The following is an 18,189-nucleotide window of genomic DNA, read 5'->3' as shown; positions in this document are numbered from 1 at the left end:
CCAGGCGGGCGCCCGCACAATCTCCTCATCCACTCAAGAGTCAGGAAATCCAGGCCCTGCGCAGGCGGCCCAGGCCCCGCGTCAGTGAGGTCTCTCGCCAGTTCCTGGGCGAGAGGCAACCTTCCAGAGGGGCTTTGTCCCAGCCCCCAACCGGGCTTGGCCAGGCCACCTGGACTGAGCGGGAGGTGGCGTGGGGAGCGGGGGATGGAGCGGATAGAAGATCAGGGAGGAAGAGGGACTCAGGCGCTCCATGGCTCCCGGGCACATCTTGGCCGGCCTGGTCTCCAGTCCCCAGAGCAGGTGTCCTCCGCCCCCCTGTTTTCTGAGCAGGTGTCCCTGACCCCTGGGGCCCGGCATTCCAGCCTCCCTACTTCGGCAGCCCCTTTCATTGCGGGCCGGGGTCAAGGCCCCACCCCCAGAGGGAGGTTAAGAGGAGGAGGTGAGGCCCCAGAGCAGCCAAGAAGGGGAAGGCCCCCCACTTCCTCCCGTCTACGGGGGGGCGGGGGGCAGGTTTCCTGGGTCCCTTCCCAGCTGGGGGTGGGGGTCGGATGTCGGGGCGGAGGCGGGGCCAGGCCTCCCCGCCCCGGGGGTCTCCCCGCCCCTTCGGGTTCAGCCAAGCGGAGGTGAAACCTGAACCCAGGTTGGGGGCGGGGCTGGCTCCTGCACGGACAGGGCTGGCTTGCGCTTTCACCCCCCTTTCCCCGGCACCCTGCCTGGCTTTTGGAAGAGAAAGGACCGGGTCCCCAAGCCACAGGAGTAGGTGAGGTGGCGACTCAGCGCGGGAGGGGAACGGGCGGCCGTCGGGGCTCCGCCGCCCAAGGCTGACCCTCCTCTTTCCCTCCCGGATCCTTAGGGCCCGCGATGGAGCCCGCAGCCCGGGGTCGCGCCCCTCCCTGAGCTCCCCGCAGACGGCCATGCTGCCCCGAGGGCGCCCCCGGGCGCTGGGGGCCGCCGCGCTGCTGCTGCTGCTGCTTCTGATCGGATTCTTCCTGTTCGGCGGGGACCTGGAGTGTGCGCGCCGCGTGCGGGGCGGCCCGGGATCCTTCCCCTGTGCGCTAACGCCACGTATCCCCCAAGACGGGCGGCCACGGGGGCCTGCCCTCGACCGAGACCCGCAGACGGACCACGGGGGCCACAACCGCTCGGACTGCGTCCTGCCGCGGCCGCTGCCTCCCAAGTGCGAGGTAGGTGTGCAGGGCCCCTGGCGGCGGGAAACCCGGGGCCGCCGAGCCCCCGCGCGGCCACCTGGCCACCTGTGGGAATCACAACACCTGGCGTTGTGGCCAGTCAGCTGGGGGCGCCTGGGGTTCGCACCTCCCCTTACAGGGATCAGTTTCTCCACTTGTGAAATGACGGGGGTGGACTCTGCCCCCCTCCCCGCCCCCTACTCTTTCCTAGCTCAGATGCCTGGCGGGGCTGCACTGCGATAGGCCAGGCCAGCCCGTGGTCCTCACCGAGATCTGCCAACCTCAGTGTCTCCCCCTCCCCCAGCTCTTGCACGTGGCAATCGTGTGTGCTGGACACAACAGCAGCCGAGATGTCATCACGCTGGTCAAGTCCTTGCTCTTCTACAGGTAGGCCAGGTGTTGAGGGGGAGGGGCGGTCAGGCGTGGAGGCAGGAAAGAAGTCTTGAGCAGGATTGCCAAGTTGGTGTTTCCACTTCTGAGCCGCTTGGGGTGGGGCTTGTCCCATGTTGTTCCTTTTGGGCCCTCCCAGCTTTCCTCCCCTGTCCCTCCCAAAGGAAAAACCCACTGCACCTCCACTTGGTGACCGATGCCGTGGCCAGGAACATTCTGGAGACGCTCTTTCACACATGGATGGTGCCCGCTCTCCGTGTCAGCTTCTATGACGCTGATGAGCTCAAGGCAGGAGCCCTGGCCCTTCAACTCCTCCCCAGCTATCCCCCACCCCTTCCTCCCAGGGCATGGAGTGGGGGAGGGGGAGGAGAGGAGAGGTTAGAGCTATCTGGAACAGTTCCCTCAGGCCTACTGAAGCTCAAATCCCTCACCCCACCCCGCCCTGGTGCTCACGCCTTCTTTTCCTTGTGTCTCACTGAGTATGTTCTGATGCTCGTGGGCTCTTCTCTGCCAGGTTCATGCCCTGCCCTTCCCACCCACAGCCCCAGGTCTCCTGGATCCCCAACAAGCACTACTCTGGCCTCTACGGGCTAATGAAGCTAGTGCTGCCCAGTGCCCTGCCTCCTGACCTGGCCCGTGTTATTGTCCTGGACACAGATGTCACCTTCGCCTCCGACATTGCAGAGCTCTGGGCACTCTTTGCTCACTTTTCTGGTGAGAGGCCTGGGACCTGCCCCAGCCAACCCCCCTCCCTAGCCCGTCCAAGCCCCCCTGTGGCCTAGCCCTGAGCCAAGGTCCTGTGGTAGCCTCAAGCAGCTCCCTCATGCCCTCCCCTCCCAGACGAGCAGGTGATCGGTCTCGTGGAGAATCAGAGCAACTGGTACCTGGGCAACCTCTGGAGGAACCACAAGCCCTGGCCTGCCCTGGGCAGGGGATTTAACACAGGTGGGGATGGTGGTGGTGGTGGTGGGGGTGGCCACTGGCTCTTGGACTCCAGGGACTGGGCAGGGGCACAGAATACTAGGAAGCCCCCAGGAAGAATAGTGCTGTAGAAAGAACCCTGGGAGAAGAGCCAGAAGACAGTGCCAACCTTGGCTGTACATGCTGGATGACTTTGGCCAAGTCACTTAGTCTCTCTGTGCCTCAGTTTTCTCATCCATTAAATGGGGATTTTACCAGCCCCCGGATCACCGAATGTGAGAAGATGGTTGTGGACATGCTCTGGAAGCTGTGCAGTGACTCCCCTTCACCCCCAAGAGGGTTGAGTGTTTATAGAGGTTGTCCTTGCTCCTGTCTGACAGAAAGTACCAAGTCAAAAAATAAACATTCCAAAGAATCCGTCATGCCCCTGGCTCTGGGAGCTGGGTCGTCCCAGGTGGGGGTGACTTCTTCTCCTTGTGGGCAGGTGTGATCCTCCTGTGGCTGGACCGGCTTCGGCAGGCTGGCTGGGAGAAGATGTGGAAGCTGACAGCTACACAGGAACTCCTCACCCTGCCCGCCACCTCGTTGGCCGACCAGGTGTGGGGCGGGGAAGCCTAGGCTAGGGGTGGGGCAGGCTCAGGGCCAAGGTGAGATGGCTGTCTCTGCCCAGGACATCTTCAATGCTGTAATCAAGGGGCACCCGGCACTGGTGCAGCCCCTGCCCTGTGTCTGGAATGTGCAGCTGTCTGACCACACGCTGGCCGAGCGCTGTTACTTGGAGGCGGCTGACATCAAGGTGAGTGGGGATGGGGGGCTGAGTGGTGGTAGTGGGCCAAGGATGGGGACTCCTGCTCCCATCCCCCCACTGATACCTTCCTGGGTCCCAGGCGATCCACTGGAACTCACCGAAGAAGCTGCGTGTGAAGAACAAGCATGTGGAATTCTTCCGCAACCTCTACCTGACCTTCCTGGCGTACGATGGGAACCTGCTGCGGAGAGAGCTCTTTGGGTGCCCCAGCCCGCGCTCACCTGAGGCTGAGCAGGTGAGAGGGAGTCCCCTTCCCTGGCCTTCGGGAGATTCTGTCCCTCTCTGCTCTGGTGGGACCCAGCTTGGTCTGGGGACTTGTCCTCCTGCCCCAGCCTGGTCCTTCTGCCCTCGACCCCCTCAGCTGCAGCAGGCCCTGGCACAACTCAACGAGGAAGATGCCTGCTTTGAGTTCCGGCAGCAGCAGCTCACTGTGCACCGTGTGCACATCACTTTCTTGCCCCATGAGCCACCGCCACCCCGGCCCCACGATGTCACCCTTGTGGCTCAGCTCTCCATGGACCGGTGAGGATGCTGAAGGCAGCCCCAGAGAGCATGGCGTGGGCTGGGACTGGGCATTTGAGAGGCAGGTGTCATTTGGTAGAAGGAAGAGCTCTCAGTGCCTGCTACCTCAGGAGTTCCAGAAGTTGGAAACACTGGATATGGTGGGAGAGCATGGGCTTTGGGGATCAATCCGCTGGCTGGAGATGCTCCTCCGTAGCTGTGGGACCAGGGGCAGGTCTTAATATCTGCCCTCAGTTTTCTCATCTGTCCAACGAGAATGACCCACCTGGTGGGGTAATTGTGAAGATTAAATAAGACCAGCTCGAAAAGTGCTTGGAAGGTGCTCAGTCAGTCATTTGAGCGGGTGTCCGTAGCAGCTAACCTGGGAGGTATTCCAGCCCTCCCTGGCTGACCACCCCCCTCACCCCAGGCTGCAGATGCTGGAGGCCCTGTGCAGGCACTGGCCGGGCCCCATGAGCCTGGCCTTGTATCTGACAGACGCAGAAGCCCAGCAGTTCCTGCGTTTCGTCGAGGCCTCGGAGGTGCTCTCTGCCCGGCAGGATGTGGCCTACCACGTGGTGTACCGTGAGGGTCCCCTCTACCCCATCAACCAGATTCGCAACGTGGCCTTGGCCCAGGCCCTCACGCCTTATGTTTTCCTCAGCGACATTGACTTCCTGCCTGCCTACTCCCTCTACGACTACCTCAGGTGGGTGGGAGTGAGAATGGTATATGGTTGGAATCAGAACCCTAGGCGAGTGAGTCCCTGCTCCTTTCTGGGCCTTAGTGTTCTCTGTAGAATGGGGTTTGTATTAGGGCTGGGGTCACACTTTCTCTCTGGGCTGCCACAGGAGAGGCGGGGGGTGAGGGTGGATGGGCTGCTTCCCACAGCAGTCCCACTCATGTCTGTCTGCTAGTGGGCGTCAGGGTGAGCTGGCCTTTAAGATCGGGCCCCTGGCTAACGAAAGCAAGAGAACCACTGGTCCAGTGCTGGAGGCAGAGCCATCCCTCCTTCACGGTGCTGCCTCCTCAGGGCCTCCATTGAGCAGCTGGAGCTGGGCAGCAGGCGGAAGGCAGCCCTGGTGGTGCCAGCATTCGAGACCCTGCACTACCATTTCAGCTTCCCCACTTCCAAGGCTGACCTGCTGGCCTTGCTAGATGCTGGCTCTGTCTACACCTTCAGGTAGGAGAGGACCCTGCTCTGTCCCCATTCCCTACACCAGCCCCCACCACCCACAAGCTCCCAGCCTCAGCCTGGCTCCTTGCCCTGTCCCACTCCACAGGTACCACGAGTGGCCCCGGGGTCACACACCCACAGACTATGCCCGCTGGCGGGAGGCTCAGGCCCCATACCGTGTGCAATGGGCCGTGGACTATGAGCCCTATGTGGTGGTACCCCGTGACTGTCCCCGCTATGACCCCCGCTTTGTGGGCTTTGGTTGGAACAAGGTGGCCCACATCATGGAGCTGGATGCACAGGTGAGGGGGATCCTTAATGTCTCCAGCTTTGGTTTAAATACCTCCAGGCCCGGGGAGCTCACCGTGTCTCAGTGTGGCACACTGCCCCATTAGGCAGCATTATAGGAAGTCCCACCCTTCTACAGAACTACAATTATCTGCCCTTTGGCTCTTAGAGGCTCTTGGGTAAGCCTGCTCCCCATCCCCCAGCCCAGGCACTGACCATTGCTCTGCCCTACCCTTGCAGGAATACGAGTTCCTGGTGCTGCCAGAGGCCTTCACCATCCACCTGCCACACACCCCAAGTCTTGACATCTCCCGCTTCCGCTCCAGCACCACCTATCGAGACTGCCTGCAGGCCCTTAAGGACGAGTTCCTCCAGGACTTGTCCCGCCACTATGGGGCTGCTGCCCTCAAATACCTCACTGCCCTGCAGCAGCCCTGACCTCCCAAGGCTGGGCCTGTGTGGCTCTCCGCTGCCCTTGGCCTTGGCCCTCACTCACTCCGTTATTTAAATTATTTAAGGTCTCTGTGGGAAGGGCTGCAGTGGAGCATCTGGGGTGGGGCCTGGGGCCTCCCTTTGCTGTTCTGTCACTGGGGTCTATTCTCCCTCTGCCCCAGCTGGTTTGGGGCTGGTTCCCTCATCCTCAACTGTACACCTTTTTTTCATAATTAATGTTTTAAAAGCTCTGTTTTATGTTCTTCTTGGTTTGGGGCATGAGGGCATCCATGAGCCCAGGGAGTGCCTGGGAGGTCCTGAGTCTTGCTGGAGTCATAGCAGGGCCCGGCCTCCCCCAGAGGCTGTGACTGGAGTGTGTCTTGCCCTCCCTCCCTGGCCCCAAACCCAACACCATGAGGCTGAGAGACTTTATTTGGCTTTATTTAGTAAAATGTTAAAATAAATAAATACAAATTGATCAGCTGCTCTGTATCCCCCCCCACCCCCTCAAAACAAAAAATCAAACAAACAAAAACTTTGAAGCACAAAACTCCAAATACAAGTTCTACCAAGACTGAGATCACAAAGGGCGTGGACAAAGACAGGTGGGGGTGGCTGGCTCTTCTGCTCAGAGTGTGCTGACCTCTGGCTGCCTGTCCTGTCCTGCCTGGCTGCAGCTTACCCTGGGCTGAGACCCAACGACACTGGGAGGGCAGGGGCCAAAGGCTGCAGTGTGGGACAGGGTGTCCAGGGTTCAAGAGAGCCTTGTGGAAAGGGGGGGGCCAATGCGATTGGTGAGCCCTGCTCTCCCTTGAAAAGGGCTATTTTTAAGAGTTCCACCCCAGTTCTAGGCAGGGTGTGACTCCCAGCTTCCTCCCCTTCACATTTGTGGGAGGGTCAGTTGTCTTCTCCGGCCACCTCCTCCCTGCTTGGCCAGGCGCTGACACTGAGGATGGCTGTGTCTCAGGGTGAGAATGGGCCTCCTGTTTCCTGCCAATGGTGCCCAGCTGAGGGGTGGGGTGAGGCCCAGTCATGTCCACAGAGCACAGCTGCCTCCGTCCAACAGAGGCCATGGAATCGAGAACCCAGGGCCTGGAAAATGTTCCTGGGCCACCATCCATCCTACCACCCCAAGAGCCTTTTGACCCTGGAGTGAGTCTCCTACAAAGCCCTTGGAAAAATAAGACCACACCCTAAGAGGCAGTGAAGGGAGGAAACCACTTAGGGTGTGTTGTGTGAGTTGGGAGTGAGAGCCCAAGGAGGCTCTGCTGGCCCCAGAGAGAAAGTACAGGAGATGGCGGAGAGGCAAGTACACTCAGACAGGTGAGCAGAAACGGTCCTCCTCATGGGAGAGGCGGGGGGAAGCAAATGCACCCATTCATGCCACCTGCTGAGCCAAGAAGCAGCAGGGACAGAGAGGCAGTTCCTGGAGGAAAACTGGGCACTCAGATGCTGCCAGCTGGAGGCTGCCATAGCCATTTGCAGGCCCCACACGGGCCTCCCTGCCAGGCACAACCAGCAGGTTTGCCCCCAAGGGCCTGATAAGGAAGGAAGAAAGCAGAACTCGGGATGAGCTCAGCAGAGGGGAGACAAGACCGGGCAGGCTCCATGAAAGAAAAAGGACCTGCAGGCCACATTGGCAAGAAAGTGAGCTGAGCGGGAAGATGACAGCAATATGACCTCACTGCCTCCACAGGACTGACAATGGGCCCCAGGATCAAGGGCCAGGTGGGCAGCTAACTGGTCCCAGAACTCTAAAATGACTACAAAGCCAGCTGGTCTCAGATGTACCTGGCAGCGGCTAACCTCAGGTGTGGGGAACGAAGGGGAGGGAGAAGGGGGCGGAGGCCGTTTGGGTGGGGCAGTCATGAGTGCGTGTCTCAGGTGGTCATAGGCACCCACAGACCTGGGGGACAGAGAGGAAGAGGAGACTGGGTGACCAGGGCATTTTCTTTGTGGCAAGGGGTGTCTTAAAATTTGAGTCCAGAATGTGGGCTTGGTTAGGGTTGCATTTTTGTACTCTATACTGGCCGACTCCCCACATGGCTCACATCTGAACTTCAGGAAGAATCGACATTCCGACCCCCGACCCGAGGCACAGTCAGAGCAGGACTGCTCACAGCAGCAGGCAAAGCACCTGCCAATTCCCAGTCCTGCCCCCACCCAATCCTCAGGCAGCTCCTTCCTGAGCGAGGCCCCCGTGATGATGACTTCCCAGCTTCTGGGCCCAGACAAGTCGAACGAGGGCCCCGAGACAGGGCTAAGCCTGGCGCTGAGCTCTGAACCTCCGCCAGCTATTCCTCCAACTAGTCCAGGCACTTCCTCAGCTCCCTGACGAGACATAGCACCTTGGTTTCTGCATGAGGAAAGGGAGCTCCTCTCCGTCCCCACCAGGCAACCTCTCAGTCCTGCCTCTGAGGTCTGCGCAGCCACTGAGTCCCCTCCTGGGACCTCCCTGGGAAGATGGATGAAAATCGCTGGTGGAGGTGAGACATTTCACCTAAGAAGTGTCTCTCTGGGTCTAACTGGATGAGGGAGAAGTTAATGAGACCTTTCCTGCCCCTCCTAGACTCTGGCCAGTAGGAGGCACAGGGTGGGCTTGGGGGAGGGGTCCTGGGAGGGCTTGGGGTGCACGGCCTCTGCCTCCCTCCTGCTGGGCCAAGAACTCCAGCCAGAGCACACACCTGACAAAATTTATTTTCCACAGGCAAGATGACAGAAATGGCCCGAGCCTTTCAGAACCCTGGTTTTTAAGGAGACAAGCCAGCCAAGGCAAGCACAGAGATCTTGGCCAAAGGTTACCCAGGAAGCCTGTGGGTGGGCAAAGTGGAGTGAAGTCCATCTCTGGTGCCTGGAGCCAGCAGGCAGAAAAAGGGGCTGGAAATTTAGACCTCTCTTCAAAGGCAAGACAGATGCAAAGGCCACCCTGGGGCTCTCTGTCTCTGACACACCATGTAACCTTGAGAAACCGCATTCCTTTGTTCTTTCTAAGCACCAAGGGCTGATGCAGCCAGCCTGCCCCCTGCCCCCTCCCAGAAGGCTGGGGTGCACAGGCACCAATGAGCTTCACTGGCCATTTCCTTCCAAGCTGTCCCCCAGGCACTCGGAATGCTGGTGGCTGAAAGACCAAGAGCAGCACCAAAGGAAGGGATCTTATTTAGGCACCAGCCTTTTGCTCTAGCAAAATCCGTGGGGATAGTGGGTAGGACCTCGATACCATCCACACTCCATTTGGGCTTCAAAAACAGGAGCCCAGATCCCTGCACCAAGAAGAGAGGGCAGTCTTCTCTGAGGAGGGGATGGTAGGAGAGCTCCACCGCTGCCCGTCAGGCCGCAGCCATCCCAGGTCAGAAATCATGGAGACTAGCCCACCGGTCTTGAGACACAAACACAGCAAAATGGCATCATGATCAGCAGGTTCTGTGCTAAAAAATTATAACTACACAGCATTTTCTCCAGTTCTGACACCTTTTTTAATAGAAATCACTGTTTTTAGGAAACAAATAGCACTTTCGTAATTTTTTTTTACAATGTTTCTTACCTTGATCTTAATTTAAGTAACACTAGGAAGACCTCAATATCTTTTATTTTTCTTTTTTAATTTAAAAAAAAGTTGTTGTTGTTTTCCCCAGATACAAAGATTTTGCCCTTGCATAAAAAAACAGTGCCGACGATGACACAAGGACTCACACAGACTCACTGGACCTCACTGACACTATGGCTCCTATTCTACCATGCAAGGTCTCGACTACCCTTAACTGACTGTCAGCCTGAAAAACAGCTTTTCTATTCCTTATTTTAGTTTTTGTTACCAAAAAAGTAAAATAAACAATAAAATAAAACTTTTTAAAAAAGAAAATAAAGAACAAAAACAAAAATTAAAAAAAGAAAAAGAGAGACGTCTCCATTCAATTCACACACACCTGGTCGTGTGCTGCTACGCTCAGGATCTTCTTTTATAAATATAGAAAGGGGATGGAGCTTGTTTTCAAGTAAAATCACTGATCCACCTTTTTTCCTTCCTTGACACACACACCCTTCTTCCCTGCCCTGGGCAAGGGCTGACTGAGCCTGGCTCTGCTTGTTCTTGGAGAGGGAAGGGACCCACCATCCACGGGGTGCACGCCCATTTGCCAGAGCAGGGAAGGAACCTGGGGAGTGGTGGGGCGCCCACGGCGGGGAAGCGAGTGCTCAGAGAACCCGATGGCTGTCCTTGTGCCCATCTCTCCGCACACTGTGGCCCACCACACACAAGAAGAAATACTGCTTATTTGATATACTTTTCCCACCCCGGCTCCCTCCCATTCCCTCCCCATCCCTCCTCTGGGCACTGGGGTTGGTTAAATCTCGATTTCCTTTTTTTGGTTTTATAGTAGTGAAAGTTTAGAAACAGGAAAAGCCCACACACTCTTTGGACTTGTCTTCTCTACCTAAACAAACGGCTCGGCAAATAAGGATCTGAAACCTGCTCTCCTCCCTCCGCCCGTCCCTGCTCCCCACCCAACAAAACAAAAACAAACCCATCGTGGCTGTGGAGGCTGCTGCAGGCACACACTGGTGTATAATAGAGAGAGTAAATATATTATTTCACTTGGCATGGTGCTGGCAAAGAACCTCCAGCTGGCACTATTTCATGTAACATGGTCCAATCTTTGCATGTACACACAGAATAAGAAGGATCAATTGGCAAACTCTGGTGCCACCTGGCACAAGCATCTTCTCTCTCTCTGGAACCAAAGAACCAAAAGAATTCTGTACTTTCCAGAAGAAATCCGGCTTTGCTTTTCTAGAGTCTTCAGTGTTTTGCTCTCCTGGCCGCCGGGATCCCGTGGCTTCTCCTGGCAGGGCTCTGTTATTTAGTCTCTTCCCCCTGGTTACAGTTCACTGTGCAGCTCTGCGAGGAGGGGGAGGGGGCTGGCGTGGAGGTGGCGGCGTTGGCAGGGGGGGTGCAGTCCGGGCCGTTGGAGATGGCCCCCACAGTGGCCTCAGAGTCTACGGGTTTGGAGAGGTCAATGCCGTGGATGAGGCGGATCAGCTGCTTCACCTTCTCCAGGGAGCTGTGCATCTCCTTCTGCCGGGCCAGGATGGTGTTCTTCATTTCCATGCATTTCTGCAGCAAACGAGAAGGGCGGTGGCACTGAGCCTGCGGCCTTGCTGCCAGGCCGGCCAGCCTCTGTAGGTGGAAGGAGCCTCGTTGGCTAGAGTGCAGCCCCGGGACCTGTTCTGCTCCACAGGAGTGGGAGCCACCACCCAAGGGAGGAGGAGGCCCCAGAGGCAAGAGACAGAGGGCAAATGAGTGGTTTAAAAGCCAGCTCTACTTGACACTGGGACTTAAAACCAAAGGTGAATTACTGCTCTAATACTATGAAATAAGTCATTTTAAAAACACAATTCCGCCTGGCCGGTGTGGCTCAGTTAGTTAGAGCATCATCCCATGCCCTGGGGGGGTCGCAGGTTTGATTGCCGGTCAGGGCACATACCCAGGTTGCCGGTTCGAGGAGCATATAGGAGGCAACTGGTTATTTCTCTCTCACATCAATGCTTCTCTCTCCCTCTCCCTTCCTCTCTAAAATCAATAAAAACATATCCCCAGGTAAGAATGAAAAACAACAAAAAGTTGCCGCAGTCGCGCTGAGGCTGGTTTGGGCAGGTGTGTTTCCACCGCCTGCCGGTGCTAACATGGTCAGGACCAGACTGAGCTTTTCAGGGTAGAAAACAAGCCAGGGGTGTCTGTGCGACCGGAGGGTCACTCGGTCAGCAAGAACTTAGAGGCAGAGCCTGGGGCGGGACAGCCATGTTAGGAGAATCAGACTTCGGCCAACAGAACCCCTCCTGCTGTCACCTGCAGTCTTTTGCCCTCAGCCTCTCACACCTGTTGGCTTCTGCTCTAGGCAGGGAAAGAGATGTGAGACCTGCATGCCACGGGTAGGATGGTGGGGAGGGACGAAAGCAGGTGAGTGGGACAGCTCAACCGTCACCAAGTCCAGGACACCACCCAGTGTCTGAGGGCTGAGGCCACCTCACTGCGACAGGCACCTGCTCAGCGGGGAACCTGCCCGTCGGGAGGAGCCTCTGAATCTCTGTTACAAGTACAACTCTCTTTCCCACCTGGACATGGCAGGCTGGGCAGTATTTACTTCCAAACTTGTCTCTAGAAACCCCTCTTCCTCAGGCTGGTCAGGAAAACCTGGAAACGCAAACAGCATGGTGGGGAAGAAAGAGTGGAAGGGACGGGCCGTGTGGATGGACTCACTAGCTTGGGCGACTAGGAAGACTCGTATGTGGGGCTGGTCTGCGCCTGCCTGTTGTCAGGTCAGGCTCCACACTCCTCCCAAACACGCTCAGGATGCCCGGGGGTGGTGGGTACACGGCTGCAGCTTCTAATCTACCTCTGCGCCAGGAGACCGAAAATCCTTGCTCTCAGACCAAAACCAAGAGGATGTTCCAGAGCTTGGCTAAGGCACCAACGGGCCCCCTGTACCTGAGGGCCACTCTAACTGGAGGCAAACTTTCCATCTGCCCAAGTCAGCTGTGTTAATAAGCTAACGGATGGGAACCGGCCCTTGGGAGCCACATGAGCTGTTATGTGCATGGGGAGCTCTGTGTCTGCTTTATCGCTGAAGGCAGGAGGCTCACTTACACTTATAGAACTGCTGAGCTGTTTCACCTTCTGCTCTAGCTGTTCTCGTTCCTGTTTTAAATCTGAACTCCATTTAAGTAACTTCTGTTTCTCTTCTTCTTTAGCTGAAAAAAAAAAAATGAACTGTTTTTAACAATAAATTCTTTGAAAAGGCCAGTGTTCGGAATGTTCGCCAAAGAAGATATTCTCCCCAAAGTTCCCCGAGCCCCAGTCAGCGCACAGGAGTCCCCTCCCCCCTTTCCAAGCACAGGCATGCTAAGAAGACTGTCAGGGGCTTCATATGAACAAGATCTACTTCTCATTCTTCCTCCCAAGAAAGTGCTACACAATCTTCCACTTCATTCACTAGAAGCTTTTCATTTTTAATGTTAAATTTCCTTTTTAAAACAAAGCAAATACTTCCTTCCAGTACTCCTTTTATTTTTTTTTAAACAAGGGAAGATTACACAAGAGAGCATATGGGTAACTCTTTACCTGCTTTGTAGGCGATATAGGAATGAACAATTGCTAAAGTTCCAGGCCATGGAATTGCTTCTTCCTTCTTTAGCATCTGAAAAGATTTTTAGAATTTTACCTTAAGAAGGAGGTATAAATACACATTCCCTGTATAATGACAAGCAAGGGTATCTGTAGCTATGGGCAGATAAAAATCCAGGAGGGGTTATGAGGGCAGTGTTGCAAAATGCTGCTCTATAGATTCTGGACTATAAAGTTCCAGATATCAGCCCGAGACAATGAGGTACAAAGCAGGGACAGCCAAGCTACCTGAGCCCTGAGCAAGAGGCTGGGCCCTCCTATCATTTCATTCGTGTCACAGGCTCCTGATGACTCCCACAGGCAGAACCACCAGCGTAAGCGGCAGGTCGGCACTGTGGCCGCAGCCACGGGCGGCTTCGTCCCTGACCTGACACGGGCTGCCTATCTGTTTTAGCTCCATGCCCTGAGTGGCAGCCTGGCTGAGGAAATCAAGTCTCAGCTCTGACACCACATATAATCTAGACCCCATGTGGCAAATGATCAGAGGGTCACAGCGCAGCAACTGGAAGAGAACAAGGAGAGAACTGTCCCTATAACTACATCAGGCGACAGTAGGAAAAGGACCAAGGTTAAAAGGGGAAAACCAGAATTCTCTCAGATCAGAATTCCAGAGACCCGAGCAGGATCCCAATGTCTGTTGAGCTACTGACCTTACTTGTTTGTTATTTATACTTTGCCTACTTCTAAAAAAGCGACATGAGACCGCTTATGATAAAAACATCAAGATACATGGATAGGTGAGAAAAAGAAATCAGAAACTAAGCAGAGAAGGAGGGAAAAGCTGGGGTAGCTAATCATACAGTCAGGTGCTGTACGATGCTTTGATCAGTGACGGACCACATATACTACATGGGCCCATAAGATTATAATGGAGCTAAAAAATTCCTATGGCCTAACAGGGGTCCTCAAACTTTTTAAACAGGGGGCCAGTTCACTGTCCCTCAGACCATTGGAGGGCCGGACTATAGTTTAAAAAAAAACACTATGAACAAATTCCTATGCGCACTGCGGGCCCGGGATGAATTGGCTGCTAAGCAGGACAGGCAGTGGCACCCGGCGGGCCGGATAAATGTCCTCGGCGGGCCGCATGTGGCCCGCGGGCTGTAGTTTGAGGACGCCTGGTAGTAACATCAGAGAATACATGTGTTCATGGTACTGCTGGTGTAACAAACCTACTGCACTGCCAGTCACACAAAGTATCGCACATACAGTATGCACAGTACCTAGTACTTGATAATGATAACAGACAACTATGCTGTTTTTGTATTTGCTATACTATTCTTTTTACTTTAGAGTATACAGTTCTATTTATTAAAAACAAGAAGCTTGTTGTAAAGCAATAGTCTGTGCTACACTGGCTACAGCCTCATACGTCTCATGTTAACTGTGTCTTTTTTTTAAAAAAATCTATTTTATTGATTTTTTACAGAGAGGAAGGGAGAGGGATAGAGAGTTAGAAACATCGATGAGAGAGAAACATCTATCAGCTGCCTCCTGCATACTCCCTACTGGGTATGTGCCCACAACCAAGGTACATGCCCTTGACTGGAATCGAACCTGGGACCCTTAAGTCCGCAGGCCGACGCTCTATCCACTGAGCCAAACTGGTTAGGGCTAACTGTGTCTCTTGATTGCATCATTTTCTCTTGTGCTTGACTTAATCTCGCGTGGTTTGTACAGTAATGAGACACAGAGGCTTGCAGCCCAGGAGCAATAGGCCAGACCCAGGTGTGCAGCAGGTTACCATCGAGGTGTAAGTGCGCTCTGCGACGCTCTCGCAAGGACAAAATCACCTAATGACACATTTTCCAGAATGTATCCCTGTCGTTAAGTAGCGCATGATTCTGTGCTTGCCTTTCAAGCCCCTGAAATATTGATACCACTGTAGTTAGTTCTCTGATCCTGATGACAACATAGGTTAAAAGTGAAACTGTTGTTATTTGAATGAGACAACCGATTGAGTACTTTCATTTAAGAAAGTACTGGCCGGTGCCTCGGTGGTTAGAGCACTGGCCTAGGCACGGACAGGTCGTAGGTTTGATTCCCTGTCAACGGCATGTACCTGGGCTGCGGTTTGCTCTTTACCCCTGGTTGGGGTGTGTGTAGGGGGCAACCAGTCAATGTGTCTCTCTCACATCAATGTTTCTCTCTCTTTCTCTCTCTCTCTCTTTCCCCTCCCCCTTTCCCTTCCACTGTCTCTGAAAAGCAATGGAAAAAAATATCCTCAGGTGAGGATTAACAAAAATAAACAAACAAAAGAGAATTTTATTTTCAATATAGAGTTTCAAAAAGATATACTAGGTTTGTACCCATCTTAGAGAATGAGGCAGAAAGTCTTATGGACTTTTAGGGTCAAGGTAGTAAGTCATTTCAAATAAAGGGACGCAATCAGGGTCTCTCCACCAGCACACTGAGTCACCGCCTCATGAATACGACAGAACATCTCTGAGGGGAGGGATGCTGGTGGGTGAGAGCTGTTCTGTGAACAGGGATCACGTGGCCTGAGAACTCCCAGGAAGGGCAGAGACTGCCATTCCCCCAGATCAGAGGGGAACGGAAGACCTGATCATGTCTTGCTCCTCCTTGGCCCCGCCCTCTGTCTGACCCCTGTCCCCCTACCTGGTCCTGACATCTGGGACAGATCCACATGCCCTTGGGAATTGTTTTAAGAGGAGGGTCTAAGCAGTCCAGATGATACACACGGGAACACGTGTCACACATCAGCAACTGACCACTTTTTCTGCAAACGCTGCAAAAATCCTCATGGATATCACCCTATGAAATTGAGAAGAGAGGTAAGAGAAAGGACAAAAAGGTAAAATGTGAATGTTAACATGCACATTCTGCATACATATACATGTGTTAGGACAATCAGCTGTGCCCCCTCTAACATGTTGCAAGAGTATGCAAGAAAAGCACCGATGGCACAAGCCCCCACCTGCCCTATGCAGCTGAGGTTCCCTGGGCAGGGGCAGCACTCTTAGCTTTAAAGCAGACTTCATGGGAAACTCTGTAGTCGTCTAGGCCAAAATTAACTTTACGGGTGACAGCTCAGCATTTGTTATATTTTGGTAGAGTCTAACCCACAAATCAGAAAGCTTGATGATATTGAACCCATCCATCAAAGTGTTCTGAAACCAAAGATACAAACAATTCTCATTAACTATCATTTTTGGAGAAAATTTAGGATTGGGAAAGTCAACAGGTAAGAAATGGAATTTTACTAAACACTTTGCCTCTTCAGGGAGAAAAGATAACAGTGAAAGTTCAAATGGGAAAAGACTAAGTCAGGAGCCAATTAAACTGATTAAACCGAGCTTTCTAATATGAAGACTTTAAAAGCCAAAACAACAGCTGCCAATGTTCTCCCTTAAAACCAGCATTTGGCATTTGCTGTTCAATGGACCCTTCTATTCTGGAGGCTGTATTCCTCCCTGTAAAATACTTCGCCAGGTGAGGCGAGAAGGGCCCTCTGCGCACTCTCCCGCCCACCAGTGAGTTCTCAGGTAGGGCTGCTGGAGCCGCTGAACAGAAGGCACCATCAAAAAAAAGCAGTGTTCTCTCTACTTAAAACGTGGAGAGAACACTAAAGAAAAACTATTCGAGAGGTATTTTTCAGCAAGTGAATCCCTGACCCGTCCTCTGAACAGGACTAATGCCGCTGAACGGACCCAGGGCAGGGAAGGCTGAGGGAGCGTCGGAGGGGAGCCAGCAAAGGCAGTGCCCGGCCTGGGCCAGACCCTTTCCTGCCAATGTGTTGTTTTAGGTTTCTAGGCTATTTTGCCAAAAGGCTTAACGCAGAACTTGTGCACAGGAAGCAATGACACAGGAGCAGGGCTTCCTCCCATGATAAACCCTCCACCACCCGGGAAGAACCTTTCTTCCCAGGCCTGTTTCCTCTAGGAAAGGAGGCTTTCTCTGTCATTCACCGGGCTCCCCAGCAGCTAGAAGATGCTGGAAAGTTGTAGGATAACCAGTGTGGGTGGATTTTAACCTTTCTAAGAAAATGTCACCTCTGGGCAGTAGAAAAGAAACCCAGTACATGTGCAAAAATACTACATGAGAATGCCCGACGGTTCAACTTCCAGGCACCGGAAGAGGTCAGTTTCACCCCTCGATGACCGTGACTTCCTTTTCATTCTTAGAATCAGGCTGAGGGTGCTCTTCTCTAGAGGGTTAGTTTTTCTTAAAACTCAGCCCCATGTTGTAAGTCTGCATCTTTATGAAGTTTACACAAATTTTAGGGTTTCAGAGAGTCTTTACATGAACCATAGATAGAATTAGCAGCGATGAAGTATATGAGACAAACTGCACATTTTATTCAGAGGTATTTGTTGGGTAAAGAATTCTGCTCACTTTCCTTTTCTCCTGAATAAGGAGAACGTCAAGAAGTGGAAGGTGGAGAGTACATATATAATAAAACTTAATTTATTTCAGTTGCTAAAGGAAAAAACAACAACACATTGTATCCTCTTTATTAGCCCATAAAGTAGCTCGTAATCTTTTGGTGTCAGGACCCCATTACACTCTTTTTGTTGTTGTTGTTAGCTCCTCACCCAAGGATACTTTTTCCATTGATTTTTAGAGAAAGTGGAAGGGAGGGAGGGGAGGGGGAGGAGGAAGAGAGCGAGCGAGAGAGAGAGAGAGAGAGAGAGAGAGAGAGGGAAACATCAATGTGATAGAGACACTTTAATTGGTTGCCTCTCGCACGCGCCCCGACTGGGGGCCAGGGATCCAACCTGCAACCCAGGTACGTGCCCTTGACTGGGAATCGAACCCACAACCCTTGGGTGTGTGGGCTGACACTTTAATCACTGAGACACACCGGCCAGGATCCCATTACACTCTTAAAATTACTAAAGACCTCAAAGAGCTTTTGTTTATGGGAGTTAGATACATTGATATTTACTTATAGAAGTTTTAAAACATTTTAGTTTTGAAATAATTATAGAATCCAGGAAGTTACAAAAATATGTATTGGAAAATTTTAAACCCCAGAACACACAGGTGCACTGCCCATTAGCCATCAGAGTGATGACATCATCATGTCATGTAATATCTGGGAAACTCCACTGTTCACGCTTGAGATAATGAGAATGAAACTGGAAGAGAATGTTTGAATATGATCATGAAAATAGTTTTGATTTTATGGACCCCCCTGAAAGTCTCAGGGACCCCCAGGCCATACTTGAGAACACTACCCATAGAGATGAGTATGAAATGTGAGTCATGTGTTTCATCCACACAGAATCGGTTCTCTGCTTAAACAGAAAGGCAGTCCCATGAAGGTGCTGCACCAGGTCAGAAA

At 53.4% G+C, this 18,189-nt stretch overlaps 2 protein-coding genes across 15 annotated transcripts in view; one reads left to right on the top strand and one right to left on the bottom strand.

Annotated features, from left to right (window-relative positions):
- The first annotated feature begins 649 nt into the window (after positions 1–649).
- On the top strand, positions 650–6,187 carry LARGE2 (LARGE xylosyl- and glucuronyltransferase 2). Its single transcript, XM_080688066.1, has 14 exons — positions 650–760; positions 854–1,184; positions 1,492–1,574; positions 1,742–1,865; positions 2,120–2,291; positions 2,418–2,522; positions 2,983–3,095; positions 3,169–3,294; positions 3,386–3,541; positions 3,668–3,828; positions 4,238–4,516; positions 4,841–4,990; positions 5,091–5,286; positions 5,513–6,187. The coding sequence occupies exons 2-14, from the start codon at positions 915–917 to the stop codon at positions 5,708–5,710; spliced, it is 2,133 nt and encodes a 710-aa protein (XP_080544192.1). The 5' UTR covers positions 650–760; positions 854–914; the 3' UTR covers positions 5,711–6,187.
- Positions 6,188–9,157: 2,970 nt separating this feature from the next.
- Positions 9,158–18,189, bottom strand: part of PHF21A (PHD finger protein 21A) — a 167,922-nt gene continuing 158,890 nt past the window's right edge. For all 14 annotated transcript variants that reach the window (XM_080688073.1, XM_080688078.1, XM_080688067.1 and 11 more), the window contains 4 exons: positions 15,501–15,656; positions 12,819–12,894; positions 12,345–12,448; positions 9,158–10,814 (listed from right to left, as the gene is read on the bottom strand). In XM_080688073.1, the coding sequence (XP_080544199.1) occupies positions 10,557–10,814; positions 12,345–12,448; positions 12,819–12,894; positions 15,501–15,656 (594 nt within the window). In that variant the 3' untranslated portion in view covers positions 9,158–10,556. The remainder of the gene's footprint in view (positions 10,815–12,344; positions 12,449–12,818; positions 12,895–15,500; positions 15,657–18,189) is intronic.

The sequence above is a fragment of the Plecotus auritus genome (assembly GCF_963455305.1).
Source record: "Plecotus auritus genome assembly, chromosome: 9".
Taxonomy (NCBI): Eukaryota; Metazoa; Chordata; class Mammalia; order Chiroptera; family Vespertilionidae; genus Plecotus; species Plecotus auritus.
This window is presented reverse-complemented; position numbering and strand designations above follow the sequence as displayed.